Source organism: Zootoca vivipara, chromosome Z, assembly GCF_963506605.1.
Source record: "Zootoca vivipara chromosome Z, rZooViv1.1, whole genome shotgun sequence".
Taxonomy (NCBI): domain Eukaryota; kingdom Metazoa; phylum Chordata; class Lepidosauria; order Squamata; family Lacertidae; genus Zootoca; species Zootoca vivipara.
The window spans coordinates 43,106,450-43,122,951 of record NC_083294.1 but is presented as its reverse complement, the minus strand read 5'-3'; the positions used below and the strand labels follow the sequence as shown (position 1 = coordinate 43,122,951).

At 45.1% G+C, this 16,502-nt stretch overlaps 1 protein-coding gene across 1 annotated transcript; it reads right to left on the bottom strand.

The window, feature by feature from the left end:
- Positions 1 to 1,177: 1,177 nt before the first annotated feature.
- Positions 1,178 to 15,461, bottom strand: LOC118090191 (axoneme-associated protein mst101(2)-like). Its single transcript, XM_035125595.1, has 7 exons — positions 15,386 to 15,461; positions 11,957 to 12,058; positions 10,884 to 10,958; positions 9,281 to 9,380; positions 7,814 to 7,970; positions 5,404 to 5,437; positions 1,178 to 1,791 (listed from the first exon to the last, which is right to left on the bottom strand). The coding sequence occupies exons 1-7, from the start codon at positions 15,459 to 15,461 to the stop codon at positions 1,178 to 1,180; spliced, it is 1,158 nt and encodes a 385-aa protein (XP_034981486.1).
- Positions 15,462 to 16,502: the final 1,041 nt, after the last annotated feature.

The following is a 16,502-nucleotide window of genomic DNA, read 5'->3' as shown; positions in this document are numbered from 1 at the left end:
TGGGATGGGGAAGAATCAGATACCAAAGCTGTGCTATTTGGAAAGGGAAGGGTTAAACTGATTGAGCTGAATCCTAAAAGAGACAGGCAGACCAGAGAGAAGAAATGGCTACAGCACTTTTTTCTTAAGCTTGCTCAATTTCCCAGTAGCTAGGCACTCCAGCTCATGGGCCAGTCATTGCCCAACCAGGGGGTCAGAATTTGCCCTTGAGGCCATTTTGCTAAAAACAATGCCCACCAACTGTTGTCACTGGGTAACTGTGGAATACCTGCATTTGACACACATTTTATGGCATGTTATTGACTGATATTCTGGACTGGATCCAGCAAAGTTTCCTCAGAGTAAATAAAATAATGGACTTGTTTAGCCATGTCCATTAATTCGAATGGGTTTACTCTGAGTAGGACAAGCATGGGATGCAACCCTATATATTTAGAATAAAGAACTAATAAAGTAGGAAGGAAGAGTGCCAAGTCTTTAAACCCATGGTTCCCCCACAGGGGGGCAATTTGATTTTAAGGGAGGGCAATTTGAGAATGAGTTATTAACAGTGAATGGTCTTTTAGGCTTCCTCCACGTGAACAGGAGTTCACTTTTTGAATAATAAGAATTGTATGTCACAGGGGGTGGGGTGGTCATCAGGATTTGCTTAGCTGGGGCATGGCTAAAAAAAAGGTTGGGAACCACTGCTTTAAACAATGGTTAAGTCTCCTGAAAGACAGCTTTTCCATTTTTGGGAAAAGAGGCTCCCACTCATTACTGCAGGGAAAGCATAACCCTCGGACACTTTTTTTTCAGATGGGAATTTCAATCTTTTGTATTTCATCTGTAGGTGGCAGTACAACGTTCTCTGCCATGAGAAGAGGCGCTCAGAGAGGAAGTCCCTCCATTGCCATCAAGACCAGGCTAATAATACAAGCAGGGGTAGCCAATGTGGTGTCCCTCCAGATGTTGTTGGACTCCAGCTCCCATCATCCCCAGCTGTCTTGGCCAATGGTGCCAGGGATAATGGGAGCTGTAGTCCAACAGCATCTGAAGGGCACTACTTTGGCTACCCCTGATGTGAGGCCACCTGTGCCCCTGCCCTCTTCACTTTCCTTTTGGGATGATGCTGTAGTCCACCTGCTCTTGACCAATTCCCCATTGATCACCTGGTTCCAGTCTTTGTGCTTGCTAGTCAGTCTTCAGAATCCTCTTCACTTTTTCTATGTTTCACTTTTTTGTGTGAGCTTTTTTTACTTTTCGTCTCACCATCCTTCTTTTTAGAGCTCTTCTCATTCTTACTTTTCCCCTCCTTCTTATTCTTTGCCTTTGATGCCAATGCCTTCTTCACCTTCCCAACGTGTTTCTGAACATTCTTGGACTTTGCGGCCTTCTTAATCTTCCCAATGTGCTTCTGAACAGTCTTGGAGTTCGCTGCCTTCTTAATCTTTCTAACATGCTTCTGAACAGCCTTCGATTTTGCGGCCTTCTTAATCTTACCAATGTGCTTCTGAACAGTCTTGGAGTTCGCTGCCTTCTTAATCTTACTAACATGCTTCTGAACAGCCTTCGATTTTGCGGCCTTCTTGATCTTACCAATATGCTTCTGAACGGCTTTCGATTTTGCAGCCTTCTTAATTTTTCCAACGTGCTTTTGCACAGCTTCTGATTTTGCAATCTTCTTAATTTTACCTAGTTTCTTCTTTATTGCATGCTTTTTCCCTTGCTTCTTTTTCTTTGCTTTTCCTTCTGGGACAGAATATCCTCCTTCCTCCTCCTCCTCTTCCATTATTTTCTTTTTTCTTGTTTCTATAACAACAACAGCAACAGTAACAACAGCAGCAGCAGCATAACTTGTACCCTACCCATCTGACTGGGTTGCTCCATCTATCTGTGTGGCTTCCAGCAAAATATAACAGAACACAGCAAAACATAGCAAAACATTAAAGGCTCCCCAATACAGGGTTGTCATCTAGATCCTTTCCCAACAATTCATACTTCTTAGCTCGTATAGTCAATTCACACTCCTCAGCTACAATATTATAGAACTATCTTAGAAAGATAAAACCAGACTAGCCCCCAGTTTCACATCTAAGCCCAGTTATGTGCTCATCTGATAGCTTTGGCCAAATTGTTTTATTTCTACTTAATTCCAAGAATACAGTAAGTTGGGAGATTTTTGGTGAGGAGGGAGCAGGCTTCTTAGGCTTCATCAACTATTTGCGCCAACTCCAGTGCTCAGCAGGATGTCTGACATATGCCCCATCCGCAATATACATACAAAGCAGTGTCATTCTAGTTTCAACACCCATAGCTTCCTCCCAAAGAATCCCGGGGATTGTAATTTGTTAAGGGCACTGAGAGTTGTTAAGAGATTCTTACTTCCTCTACAGAGCTACAGTTTCCTGAGTGGTTTTGTGAGACAACCAGCCTCATATAACCAACATGCTTAAATCTAATTAATGCATGAAGCCATGGGCGTACCCAGGATCAAAACTAGGGGGGGCAAGGGGAGGGGCCAAGGCACGGAAGGGGAGGGGCCACAAAGTGGGTGGGGAAAGTGCAGTCAGAGGCGCCGGGCTGGTGGGCGGAGACAGAGCCCAGCCCAGCGGAGCGCGGGTTTGGCGTTCCCGCCCGCCGCGCCGCGCTCTCTGGTTCCCCGCCGCGCTTGGCCTTGCCTGAGGGCGTGACGGGGAGCTGGAGGGAGGGCGCAGCGCGGCGGGAACGGTGAACTCGCGCTCCGCCGGGCTGTGCCCCTCCCTAGAAGCAGGGCTGGTGGGCGGAGGCGGAGCCCAGCCCAGCGGAGCGCGAGTTCGGCGTTCCCGCCCACCGCGCCGCACTCTCTGGTTCCCCGCCGCGCTTGGCCTTGCCAGAGGGCGCGACGGGGAGCTGGAGGGAGGGCGCAGCGCAGCGGGCGGGAACGGCGAACTCGCACTCCGCCGGGCTGTGCCCCTCCCTAGAAGCAGGGCTGGTGGGCGGAGACGGAGCCCAGCCCAGCGGAGCGCGAGTTCGGCGTTCCCGCCCACCGCGCCACGCTCCCTGGTTCCCCGCCGTGCTTGGCCTTGCCTGAGGGCACGCCGGGGAGCTGGAGGGAGGGTGCGGCGCGGCGGGAATGGCGAACTCGCGCTCCGCCGGGCTGTGCTCCGCCTCTGCCCACCAGCCCTGCTTCTAGGGAGGGGCAGCCTGCGGCCCCCACTTGCCCCGCGGTGGGTACACCCTTGGGGGGGGCAGCTGGCTTCTAGAGTAGGGCAGCTGCCCTAACTTGCCCCGTGGTGGGTACGCCCTTGCATGAAGCTATGTAAGACCATAAAGCTGTCTTGCCAGGCTTAGTTACAGGTAGGTAGCCGTGTTGGTCTGAGTCGAAGGTGAAAGAAGAGAGCACAAAATATGGTCTGAAGCTCAACATAATAATAATAAAAAAAAACTAAGATCATGGCCACTGGTCCCATCACCTCCTGGCAAATAGAAGGGGAAGAAATGGAGGAAGTGAGAGATTTTACTTTCTTGGGTTCCATGATCACTGCAGATGTTGACAGCAGTCATGAAATTAAAAGACGTCTGCTTCTTGGGAGAAAAGCAATGACAAACCTAGACAGCATCTTAAAAAGCAGAGACATCACCTTGCCTACAAAGGTCCGTATAGTTAAAGCTATGGTTTTCCCGGTAGTGATGTATGGAAGTGAGAGCTGGACCATAAAGAAGGCAGATCGCCGAAGAATTGATGCTTTTGAATTATGGTGCTGGAGGAGACTCTTGAGAGTCCCATGGACTGCAAGAAGATCAAACCTATCCATTCTGAAGGAAATCAGCCCTGAGAGCTCACTGGAAGGACAGATCCTGAAGCTGAGGCTCCAATACTTTGGCCAGCTCATGAGAAGAGAATAATCCTTGGGAAAGACCCTGATGTTGGGAAAGATTGAGGGCACAAGGAGAAGGGGGCGACAGAGGATGAGATGGTTGGACAGTGTTCTCGAAGCTACGAACATGAGTTTGACCAAACTGCCGGAGGCAGTGGAAGACAGGAGTGCCTGGCATGCTCTGGTCCATGGGGTCATGAAGAGTCGGACACGACTAAACAACAACAACAACCTGGTTAAGGAAAAGAGGTGATGTAGAGGTGAATTCTTACCACAGCAACAACAAGGGTTTTGAGGTTTTATGAAAGGGAGAGGTTCCTCCTTAACTGAAATTTTGTCTAGTCACAAAGCAGTCCCACAAAGCAGAAGGACAGTGTTTTAGTTATGATAAATAAGTGCTGGCTTTGTAATTAAAATCCACGTGTTGGAACACATTCTAAGCTGCCAGCTATAGATCATGGATTAGACATGAACAGCAATGTCAAGTGTAAAGAAAGAAACCAGCATCTGACCCTGGTTCTTTTTATTCATGTCTTTAAAGGTTAATTTCCTTATAAAGCTTAATTTTCTTGCTACAATAGGTCAGCTGGGCAAATATGCACTCATATTCCAAACTGCAGCAGTAACCTGGAAAGTTCAATGTTGTTATTGACACCCATCTGTCTCAGGAGACAGTAGAAGAGTGCTTCACTGTGATTTTTATATTGAGAGTTAAAATTGAGTGTAAAGTAGCCGAGTTTCATTTGAGTTTATTTTCTTAAAAGCATATTAAAATTATTTGGGAAATACTAGGAGGAATTATGACTAGAAGAAGTGAGTAATTTTTTGTCAGAAGGTAGAACTTTCATGTGCAGGCATTGTCTATCTGAGGTTGAGTTCTGACTTGGATTTATTTAGCTAAGAGAATTTTAAAAGGTTACTGTTCTCAGTTTCCATAAGATCAGCTGAGACTGATTTTGTGACCTGCTTTGGAGAAGAGGGGGGCAAGGTTTAAATGTCTTTGGTAGCTTTATTGTTTACAAAAAAAGTCTAGGCTAGCCCATCAATGTCTGAGCCACATGTGTCAGTTCTGAAGCTTTGTTGTCCTCTAAGTTTCTGTGCAAAACCTTCAATGGGTAATTTTACTCCCAAGTAAGCTTTCTTCAAAGGCACTCTCTTTCTTCATTTGTTTGCTCTTTTGCAAGGTTTAACTTAGTTATTTTTTTGGGGTGTGTGCATGCCTGATAGGGTACAGGAGTGTGTGTTTGTATATTGGGTACAGTAGTGTGTTCCTAGGTTTCTGTTGACTTTTGCTGAAACGATAGGGAAGTACAAGCAAGTGAATGTTAGTGTCAGAGAAATTGGGTCCTCCCTCCACGCGTTGTGGTGGGGCCCGACAATCAGGCCTAGGTGTTGGGGCGGGGCCAATTGGAGCGGGCACAACACCCTATTGGTGGTCCCTCTGACGGGGAGCAATTGGGCTAAGGGCATGCCAGTCAAAGGTCAGAGGGACCACTATTTAACTGCTGCATGTGACCTTAGAGATCTTCTTTTTGGGTCACAGTGCACCAGAACACCCGCCCACCGCTCCCTAATTTTAGGGCTTGCACTTGATCTTGCTATGCTGTCGTGTGTTGCTTGTTTTGGAGCAAGGGCATGGTTGGAATTTTCCCACTTGGCTGATTGCCTGTTGCCATTTGGGTTTTGCCTGCCACGTAGCAAATCGTCACAACTTGTAAGGTTGGCGGATAGGCTCTGGTTCATGCTGATAGGGGTGGCAAGATTCCTAGCCAACCCTATCCACAGATATTCCTTTAAGTGGAATCCTAGAACTCATTGGTTGGTCTTCCCCAAGTGGGGTTGTGCCTTGAGCCAGAGTTCAAGGCACATTTGGGGGAACCAGGGCCGGGTGCTAGTCATGACTCCCGTCCCAGATGTTGACCTGGCTGATTCATGGTCTGCCCAGAGTTGCCACTACCCCAGGTAGCTTTGGGAACCAGAGCCTATGCAACTACTCACTTGATTTTGTAATCAATAAAGTTGTGGCCTAAATTCTGCCAAATACTAAACCTAAAATTTGAATGATGTCTGAATTTATTTCTAGGCCGGGTTAAAGGGTCTCCACACGCAAAGTTGGAAGTGTGAAATAAACGGAGAATTCAACAATGATTTTTAAGAATGGACTGTTGTGTTTTTGTTTTAAAGTGATGGAGTGTTCACATGTGTGGAGTGAGGGGTGGGTGGTTAATGTTGGCACATGTGCCAATCTTCCCTATTGATCCAATGGTTTCAGGAGAAGCATCATGTGAAACAAGTTAACAGTAACACAGAAACATACTGTATATGCTTCGATTAAGCAGGAACCACTGCTTTATAGAATCAAAACAGTTCATTTGCCCCAATGCCCCTACTAGAATTGTTCAACACATTGGTTCCTGGACCTGAAACTTTGGGGCTATGGGGAATTCTAATTTGGCAAGTCTTTTGATTAGACAAGTGTACCCAAAGTGTACCCAATTGACCTTTGGGGCCCCTTTGGAAGGCGAGAAAGTGATTCACCCATGGGTGCAGATCAAGGCAAGATAAAAACTCACACAGAGGATGGCAAAGGTTTGAAAATATTTCTCTCAGGACGTGTTAACACCTGTGCTAGTCAGAGGATTGCTGATAATGAAAGCCCTTCACAGGGATTCATTAGTCTTCTGGACCCCATCTCTTTGTTATTCCACAACAACAAACAAAGAGATGGGGCCCAGAAGACTAATTTGACACCCAGCAAAAAAGAAAGCTGAAACAAGAAAATTTCATGTTTCTTTATGAATAGACCTTCCTGCTGAGTGTAAAGCATAGACAATCATGTTTAAAGCAAGGGAGAAGACTTCTCCCAAAGTTCTTAAAATTCCACAAATGATTAAAAGGAATAAATAAATAAATAAATCCTTCCAGTAGCACCTTAGAGACCAACTAAGTTTGTCATAGGTATGAGCTTTCGTGTGCATGCACACTTCTTCAGATACACATGCACACTTCTTCAGATACTTCAGATAGGTGTATCTGAAGAAGTGTGCATGCACATGAAAGCTCATACCTATGACAAACTTAGTTGGTCTCTAAGGTGCTACTGGGAGGAATTTTTGTTTTGTTTTGTTTTTTGGACTATGTCAGACCAACAAGGCTACCTACCTGTAAAAGGAATCAGATATTGGTCTCCTCAGATTAGTTGGATCAAGGAAGCCTTGAAAGGGGGTTATTAGTTTTCCTCTCATTCTCTGTATTATCTTGCTATGTTGTGGCATTCAATGCTTGTAAAAGTGTGTTAATAGTTTTGTAAATTAGTTCAATAGGTAGATTGGGATTTCAGCAGGAAATTACGGGATATACACCAACTGGAAATAAAGCAGTGTGATCACCCCAAAACTTCCACAGGTGAAAATGCTTTTTGTGTGCATGTTTTAAGGCACTAACAGTATTGAATGTGGAATCGCATAGGACCACCCTGATAGCATCATCATAGTTGCCAAGTCTCCCGCTGAAAAATGTGGGATCAGCAGTGGCGCGGCACTGGAAGTCGCTTCTATGCATGTCTGGACATGCATAGAGGCAACTTCCGGTGCTGCCGCTGCCTGATTTCTGGTGCCCAGGCATGGGCAGAGCGGCACCCAAAATGGAGCCTCCCTGGCAGGTAGGAAATCCGGGGGATTTCTGGGATTTTTTTTCTATTCGGGATAACAGTGGGAAACGGATTAAAATCCGGGGGTTTCCCACGAAAAACGGAAGACTTGGCAGCTATGCATCATGAACAGAAAGGTGTTCAAAGGAACCCCAATGCACTATTATTGTTGCACAATATACCCACAATAAAATTCCTGGAGGGGCCCTTATCTCTTTTGCACCTGGCAGCGGTTGGTAGAGCTGAGGTTTCTAGTAAAAATCAAAGCAGATCTGACAATACTGAAGTCTTTCCACCTCGGGTCTACAGGTGCATCATTGACAACAGTCTTACCTGTCTTAGTTGAGCCTTCATATTCCTTTTCTTCCATTAGTTTTTTCCTGCCTGCCTCTTTTTCCTCCTGGACTTGCCTAAAAATGAAATTTTGTTGCAGCAAGCGCTTGCCACGAGAGTTGACCCCCTTCAGTCGACCTACCAATTCACTGGAAGAGGAAGAAAGTTCGTCAAAGGAAGATGGCATTTGAAACCCCGCCTCCCAACAGCAAGTGCACCATCACTCCTCAGAGGGAGAGATGTGATAGCACTGTTGGCCAACACCCATATATTACTATGGTTAATAAACATTTATCCAGCAATGATATGGGGATCTGCCTTATACCGAGTCAGACTGGTCCATCTAGCTCAGTACTGTCTGCATCCAGGCATCCCCAAACTTCGGCCCTCCAGATGTTTTGTACTACAATTCCCATCACCCCTGACCACTGGTCCTGTTAGCTAGGGACCATGGGAGTTGTAGGCCAAAACATTGGGAGGGTCGCAGTTTGGGGATGCCTGGTCTACACTGATTGGCAGCAGCTCTCTAGGGTTTCAGACAGTGAGAATTCCCAGTCTTACCTAGAGATTCTGGGACTGAGTTTTTGACTTGCCACATGCAAGGGTGATGCTCAAACATCAAGCAAAAAAAAAAAAGAAGGTTAAATTGTTTATGTATGCTGCTACCACAGCCAGAATCCTGTATGTGCAGAAGTGGAAAGAAGGAGAAATTCCAACAAAGGAACAATGAATTTTAAACGGCCTCAGTCCAGTATACCTGAAGGAGCGTCTCCACCCCCATCGTTCTGCCCGGACACTGAGGTCCAGCGCCGAGGGCCTTCTGGTGGTTCCCTCACTGCGAGAAGCCAAGTTACAGGGAACCAGGCAGAGGGCCTTCTCGGTAGTGGCACCCGCCCTGTGGAACGCCCTCCCATCAGATGTCAAAGAGAAAAACAACTACGAGACTTTTAGAAGACATCTGAAGGCAGCCCTGTTTAGGGAAGCTTTTAATATTTAATAGATTATTTTAATATTCTGTTGGAAGCCACCCAGAGTGGCTGGGGAAACTCAGCCAGATGGGCGGGGTATAAATAAATAAATTATTATTATTATTATTATTATTATTATTATTATTATTGTTACTGGGCTATGCAGAGATGGCAAAATTGACAGCAAAAATAAGAGACCAAACAGATTTCAAAGCGTGGGTATATATTTTTTTTAACTATTTAAGGAAAAATTATAGTCAAATGAAATTGCAAGCAGGATTTGAATTACAGGCAAGGGAGGAGAATAAATAAATGAATATTATGAAAATAAATGGTAGTATGGCAGCAGATAAATGACTGCAACAGGAGCATCATGGATGTCAGAATGGTAAGTCAAAATTTAAGAAATTATTATAGCAAAAGTGAATTGAATAATTTCAAATGTCATGTAAAAAAACTAATTTAAAATTATTATTTAAAAATATACTTACGAAAGGAGACACCACAAAGCAATTGCGATCACAAAGGCAAAACCAAAGCCTATAGAACCTTCGACAACAATCTTTGCAAAGGCGGGCCGGTTTGGAATCACTGTAAATTAAAGAAAGCACCATGAGCCATGCACCCACAACATCTCTTACACCAGCCCTCTCCAACTTGGTGCCCTCTAGATTTCCATCAACCTCAGCCAGCAGAACCATGGTGTGGAGGAGAAATTAATATCATTTCTCATTTTAAGGTGACACTACTTACTTCACACTGTCTGAAGCAACATGGGAACCAAAACCCAGGCACCCTTAGAAATTCCCACTTCTTTGAATTTTGCAAGGGGGTGGACTAGGCCCCAGGATTAAAAACCCATTGGGTGGACCAAAGTGAAACCTTCCAGCTCAGTCTAATCCACCACAGGGAGCCCCCAGCACTGCAGTCTGCCTGCCATTGGCCAAATAGGCAGGCAAGCTTTGATCCACTTGCTGGCCCTGGCTGAAGCCAGATAGGGTTCGCCCAAGCCCACAAAAATCCTATGCCTCCAGTACAACTGCCATTTCCAGGGGAGGCATTGTCGCTGTCCCTGCAACGGCACTTGACTTGGCTGTAAGCATCATTACACAACAGATAAAACATGTACAAACGGTTTTTCAAAAATTTCTTCTCTTCTTTATGTTTCCACTATCCTCTTATTTTTATTTAACACCCCTCCGATTGCACCCATGGCTACTACTGCCCCCTGGGTAATTCCAGTGCCCCCCCCCCGGGGGCGGTATTGCCCACTTTGGAAAACACTGGTTTACAGAGTTTTGATATGTTGGTGAGTGAAGTAGCAGTCCTTGCAATGAGCTACCTGAACCAGCTGGTGGCAGAAGACTTGAAAGGCAACCTTTACTTCCCTCAATGATTCCTTCTCTTTAAGTAACTAATTGTTGGCAAAGCAGATCACATCTTCTAACTGTGTCCTTATTTTTTGCTTCTCTAATTTAGTTAGTCCCGGTATAAGTTGCCATGTCCCAGTGTAATTTCTGCACTCCATCTTGGCCGGATGTAAAGCTTTGCTTGCCATGAGCAATAAACTTATGTTTTCTTTGTCTTGCCAGGCTATTTCTTTCTGTAATATATTTACCAAACTCTAGCAAGATGGTAGTGTGTGTGTGTGTGTGTGAAACCATTCAAACATGAAAGTCTCACACCTGGGAGGGCTGTACCACACACCTTCTCTAAACCTTTGAATCACTCCCCTGTTCTTGCTATCCAGTTGTTCTTAGGAGTACAATAAATGCAACTTCTAATAATGCTGCATGACAATTGGATCTCAGCATAGACATATATGTATTGGGCAATTGCATGCCCTTAGAACATTATCTCCCTCTGATAATAATGATAATGATAACATTTATACCTCACCCATCTGGCTGGGTTTCCCCAGCTACTCTGGGCGACTTACAACACCTGTAAAACATTAGACATTGAAAATTTCCCGATACAGGGTCTTCCATCAAACCCTTCCCACACCTTACAATGTTCCAGGGACATACAGTAGCAAGGCATTGTACCTGCCCTCCCTCATTCTTAAAGAGATAGTTAAAAATTTTTTTTTACCATTGTTCCAGTTGATGGATCTTTTCAAGAGAACATGCGGTCGAGAGAGTCCAGTCTTGTGTGGGATACTTCTGACTTCCACAAAAAGAACAGGTTGAAACAGTGCAAGACATGATCAAGAAGACAAGAAAACTATTGGACACATGAAGATCCAAATCTGAGAAGTGTGTTAATATTAATTGAGCAACATCAAAATGCATTAGCATGCATTTTGAGAAGTTATTAGTTCAACAACGGTTAAAAGTGGCCAGTTGCTAAGGTATGGCTAATATTTTTACCACCCTTTCATGCCAGAAGACTTTTCAGTGTGCATTTCACATGATATTGTGGGCAGTAGAAAGGCATAGGGCATTGCTTGGTGCGCATTTTGTGGGTGGGGTGTGCCGTGTGCAGGGGTGGGGTGCGCGTTTTGGGGGCAGGGCGGGCAACAGCAGCGATGGTGCCCCTGGGATCGCGTTGCTCGGGGCGCACCGCCCCAACCGCCCCTATCTTCCTATGTCCCTGTTTATATGCCGCCATTCATCAAAAGATCTCGTGACAGTTCACAAGGTTAAAATACAAGATAAAAGAACAGATAAATAGTTAAAACAGAAACAATGAAACAAGAACCCCCTCTCACAAACACACTTAAAAGGCTGTAGAATTATAATCAGCCAAAGGCCTGGTTGAAGAGGAATGTTTTGGCCTGCCACCTGAAGATATATAAGGAAGGTGCCAGGCAAACCTCCCTAGTAAGGAGATTCTGCAAGTAAATTGGTCCCAAGCTGTTAAGGGCTTTATATACTTATAGCAACACCATGAATGTGGCCAGGTAGCAGACTGGCAACCAGTACAGATGCTGCCCTCCAGTCGTCCTACCCATGTGCTATCCCAATGACTGCCGCTGCCCCGAGGAATGTAGGATTAGTGACAGAGAGTTCGGCTACTCCTAACCAAAGCCATTAACCACATATTGGTCTTAACTCCCCCCCCCCCCCCGGGAAGTTTTAAACATTTTCGGAATGCATATTAGTACATGGAAGTTTAGCCAGTCTATTGTGGGACACACACACACACACACAAAATCATCTCACCCATAAACTCCAGAAGTGATTCTGGAGTTGGCTGAGCTGTCCCAGCATTGGCCTCTGGAGCTGGAGGACTCTTCCGGAGCTCTTCATATGCCTTGAAAGGTGCTAAAACATTTAGAGGGGGAGTGGATGACTTCACTGGAAAGCAAGCTGTAGAACAGGGGTCAGGAACCTTTCCCTGCATAGTGGCCACAATGCCTCCTTGGTAACCTTTAAGGGGCCACATAGCATCCCCCCCATTAAAAAAACCACCTTCTCCACCATCCATCCAGGTAAGCATAGTCATGATTCAATTTTTGCCGGGCAATAATACTTAGAATGGTAGAGTTTGAAGGGACCCCAAGGGTCCTAGAATCATAGAGTTGGAAGAGATGACAAGGGCCATCCAGTCCAACCCCCTGCCAAGCAGGAAACACCATCAAAGCATTCCTGACAGATGGCTGTCAAGCCTCTGCTTAAAGACCTCCAAAGAAGGAGACACCACCACCCTTCTTGGCAGCAAATTCCACTGTCAAACAGCTCTTACTGTCAGGAAGTTCTTCCTAATGTTTAGGTGGAATCTTCTTTCTTGAATCCATTGCTCCGTGTCCGCTTCTCTGGAGCAGCAGAAAACAACCTTTCACCCTCTTCTATATGACATCCTTTTATATATTTGAACATGGCTATCATATTAACCCCTTAACCTTCTCTTCTTCAGGCTAAACATACCCAGCTCCCTAGCTGTTCCTCATAAGGCATCGTTTCCAGGGCTTTGACCATTTTGGTTGCCCTCCTCTGGACACGTTCCAGCTTGTCAGTATCCTTCTTGAACTGTGGTGCCCAGAACTGAACACAGTATTCCAGGTGAGGTCTGAGCATAGCAGAATACAGTGGTACTATTACTTCCCTTGATCTAGATGCTATACTCCTATTGATGCAGTCCAGAATTGCATTGGCTTTTTTAGCTGCTGCATCACACTGTTGACTCATGTCAAGTTTGTGGTCTACCAAGACTCCTAGATCCTTTTCACATGTACTGCTCTCAAGCCAGATGTCTCCCATCCTGTATTTGTGCCTTTCATTTTTTTGCCCATGTGTAGTACTTTACATTTCTCCTTGTTAAAATTCATCTTGTTTGCTTTGGTCCAGTTGTCTAATCAGTTAAAGTCATTTTGAAGTGTGACCCTGTCCTCTGGGGTATTAGCCACCCCACCCCCCCACCCCCAATTTGCAAACTTGATCTGCAAACTTGATCAGGATGCCCTCAAGCCCATCATCCAAGTCATGGATAAAGATGTTGAATAAGACTGGGTCCAAGACAGAACCCTGTGGCACCCCACATGTAGTCATGTAGTCTAACCTCCTGCAAAGCAGGAATCTCAAGCATTCAGGACAGATGCCCCCCCCCAACCTCTGCTTAAAAACCTTCAAAGGAAGGAGAGCAGTTCCATTGTTGAACAGCTCTTACTAAGGAGCATGTGTAGAAGGGCTAGTGTGGAGCATAGCCTCAGGAGAGGGGGCATGGCAGGGAAGAGTCCTGAAGGCCAGGAAGAGAGACTTGGAGGGCCACATTTGGCCAAAGGCTAGAGGTTCTGCTCTAGGATGTGGTGCATAATGTAATTTTTACAAGCAAGCTAGGACAGAAGAACAATTTCCCAGCACTGCATTTACCTTATAAGGCCAATGTGAGGAGGGAAATACTTGCAAGGGAAAATCTCTTGGTAGGAGGAATGACCGAGGAAATGACATGATAGATTTGTGTGCCCGCTGCTGTCTCCTTGCTGCCCAGCTTATAGGCATTGGGAACAGCTGATGAAGACATGAACACACAAAAGCTGCACGTGCATATACTTTTAAGGCATCCAACTTCAAATACCCATGGCTTTACCCCAAAGAATCCTGGAAGCTGTTAAAGATGCTGAGAGTTGCTAGGAGAGCCCTACCCCTGCAGAGCTACAATCTTCAGAATGGTTTAACAATCAATACCTATTCCCAGCAAACTCTGAGAATTGTAGCTCTGTGAGGGGGATAGTGGTCTCCAACAACCACAGCACCCTTATACTACTGTTCCGAGGATACTTTGGTTGAAGCCATGGCTGTTTAAAAGGTTGTGATACTGCTTTAAATGTACAGATCAGATGTGGCTGTAATCTGCAAAATGGAAAGAAGCATGCTATTTCCTTGTCAGAAGATCACACAGAGTACTAGATTCCATGTTACACAGATGGACAGAACATTATTAACCCTGCCTAAGGGAGATGGCGCTGTGGATGCAGGTGGCACTGTGGGTTAAACCACTGAGCCTAGAGCTTGCCGATCAGAAGGTCAGTGGTTCAAATCCCCGTGACAGGGTGAGCTCCCGTTGGTTCAGTCCCAGGTCCTGCCCACCTAGCAGTTTGAAAACACGTCAAAGTGCAAGTAGATAAATAGGTACCGCTACAGCGGGAAGGTAAACGGTGTTTCCGTGTTCTGCTCTGGTTTGCCAGAAGTGGCTTTGTCATGCTGGCCACATGACCTGGAATCTGTACCCCGGTCCCTCTATCAATAACGTGAGATGAGCGCCACAACCCCAGAGTCGTCCGCGACTGGACCTAATGGTCAAGGGTCCCTTTTCCTTTAAGGGAGATTAGCTGGGAAAGGTTTTCCTTTACAAACAGTTGGAAGCCACAACTGTTTAAAGTTGTGTGGTATGATACTGCTTTAAATGCACAGTGCAAATAGGGCTAATATCTGCCTACTCCTCAGTTAGTCCCAGTGAGTTGGGCAGTGGGTGTGAGGACACATGGTGGGATCTTATTGTTTGCGGAAGGATAAATTTAAACTTTCCCATCCTAGCATGCTCTGATGAGTGGGTGGAGAAGCCGAGAAGGCTGTTTGAGGGAAAGAAAGAAAGAGGGAGGGAGGGAGGGAGGGAGGGAGGGAGAGAGAGAGAGAGAAAATGATGAAGGCACTTCCAGACTTACTATTTTTGGATGGGTTCTTTCACATACTGGTAAATTCAGTTACAGGTAGGTAGCCATGTTGGTCTGACGTAGTCAAAACAAAATAAAAAATTCCTTCCAGTAGCACCTTAGCTTTTGTGTGCATGCTTATACCAATGACAAACTTAGTTGGTCTCTACTGTGCTACTGGAAGGAATTTTTTTATTTGGTATATTCAGACCACACAATTATAGTTGACTTGGAGGTGTTGAGCAACAAACCCACTTCCCCCAAAGATCAGATGTTTTGCTTAAGGAAAGTGATGGGAAATCACACTGGGGACAGTGGGAAAACACTTGCTTTGAAGCAATGCCATCTGACCTTTGCTCAAGCAAATCAGGATGAACACTTAATAAGCAGTTTGCCTGGAATAGCCCTGCATGGGGACAGCTGCTTGGCCCTACTCCCTTTGGCTCAGAGGACCTAAGTGGGTTCTGCTGCCTATTTATGGGAAAGACCAATTTCAGCTCACCTGAAAGTGCATTTCTAGGAAAGCATGATAACTCCACAGAAAGGATTGTGAAAATGGATGGCACAATCTGGTTCATTGTCGAAGTGTCGAAAGATAATGGCAAGAGGCCAAGGAATGTAGAGGTGACCAAAAGCATCTAAAAGTGAAGCTATTTCCACCCCGTCATTGGAGCTGCAATGCTTCCAATTGCTGCTTTGGTTTACCTTTTTGATCTTACACGTTTCATTCCATTACATCACAATGAACTGGACCTGTGAAAAGAATTCTAGAACTGTACCTATGGGAAGTTCTTCTAGTGATGTAGCAATGAACCTGCTAGCACATTTGCGAAGCTAAGCAGGAACTGGTATGGTTTCAAATTGGATGGTTTCAAACTGCATGTTGAGATTCCTGCATTGCAGGGGGTTGGACAGGTAACCCTGAAGGGTCCCTTCCAACTATACAATTCTATGATTGTAAGAACTGCCCATAGCAGAAAATATTGGTAAGTTTGAAATTTGACATCTCTAAAAGGGGAAACTCTCAAGCATTTTCTACATTATAGATTTATAACTTACCTATGTTACAAACTCATATAGACTTTATGTTACAAACTCATATAGAAGGAATTCTGGGAATTGTAGCTTAGAGAAGTTCTGAGAGCTCTGGAGCTCTCTATCTTGCCCATCACAGCAAGGAAGTAGAAACGGTGTTTAAAGCCAATACTATACCAGGTTTGTGTGCCTTTGAAACAGTGTTGTGGCATGATCAGCTATAAATTCATTTATTGTGTGTAGGTTTTGCTAATGCAATCGTTTGTATGCACAACTCTCCCCTAGTGAATGGTTTTTTGAGTACATTGTTTGGCTGCAAAACTGTATTGCAGAATTTGAATTTTGAATGTTAGCTGCATTTCAGTGCACATATTGTTTTGTGAAGTGCAGATCCGGTAGGTGTGCAGTGAAATGCAAACTGAACCCAATTTCTTCATTGTCTCATCTTGCCTTCCCTTGAAATCAATACAAAAATTTAGTTACCCAAAGGAGACCTAACCTAGGGTGGATTTGGACACAAGGAAAACCCTTCACAAACAAGTCAGAAATTAGAACGTTCTAACAAAAGGGAAAAAATTCTATGG

Excerpts from the sequence above, each read along its gene's own strand:
- LOC118090191 (XM_035125595.1), bottom strand. The coding sequence starts at position 15,461 with ATGAACCAGATTGTGCCATCCATTTTCACAATCCTTTCTGTGGAGTTA. Across the intron at positions 9,381-10,883 it reads ATCCATCAACTGGAACAATG|TGATTCCAAACCGGCCCGCC; the intron begins GTAAAAAAAAAT and ends TTTAATTTACAG. Across the intron at positions 5,438-7,813 it reads CAACTAAGACAGGTAAGACT|CAAGATCAAGTGCAAGCCCT; the intron begins GTTGTCAATGAT and ends ACGACAGCATAG.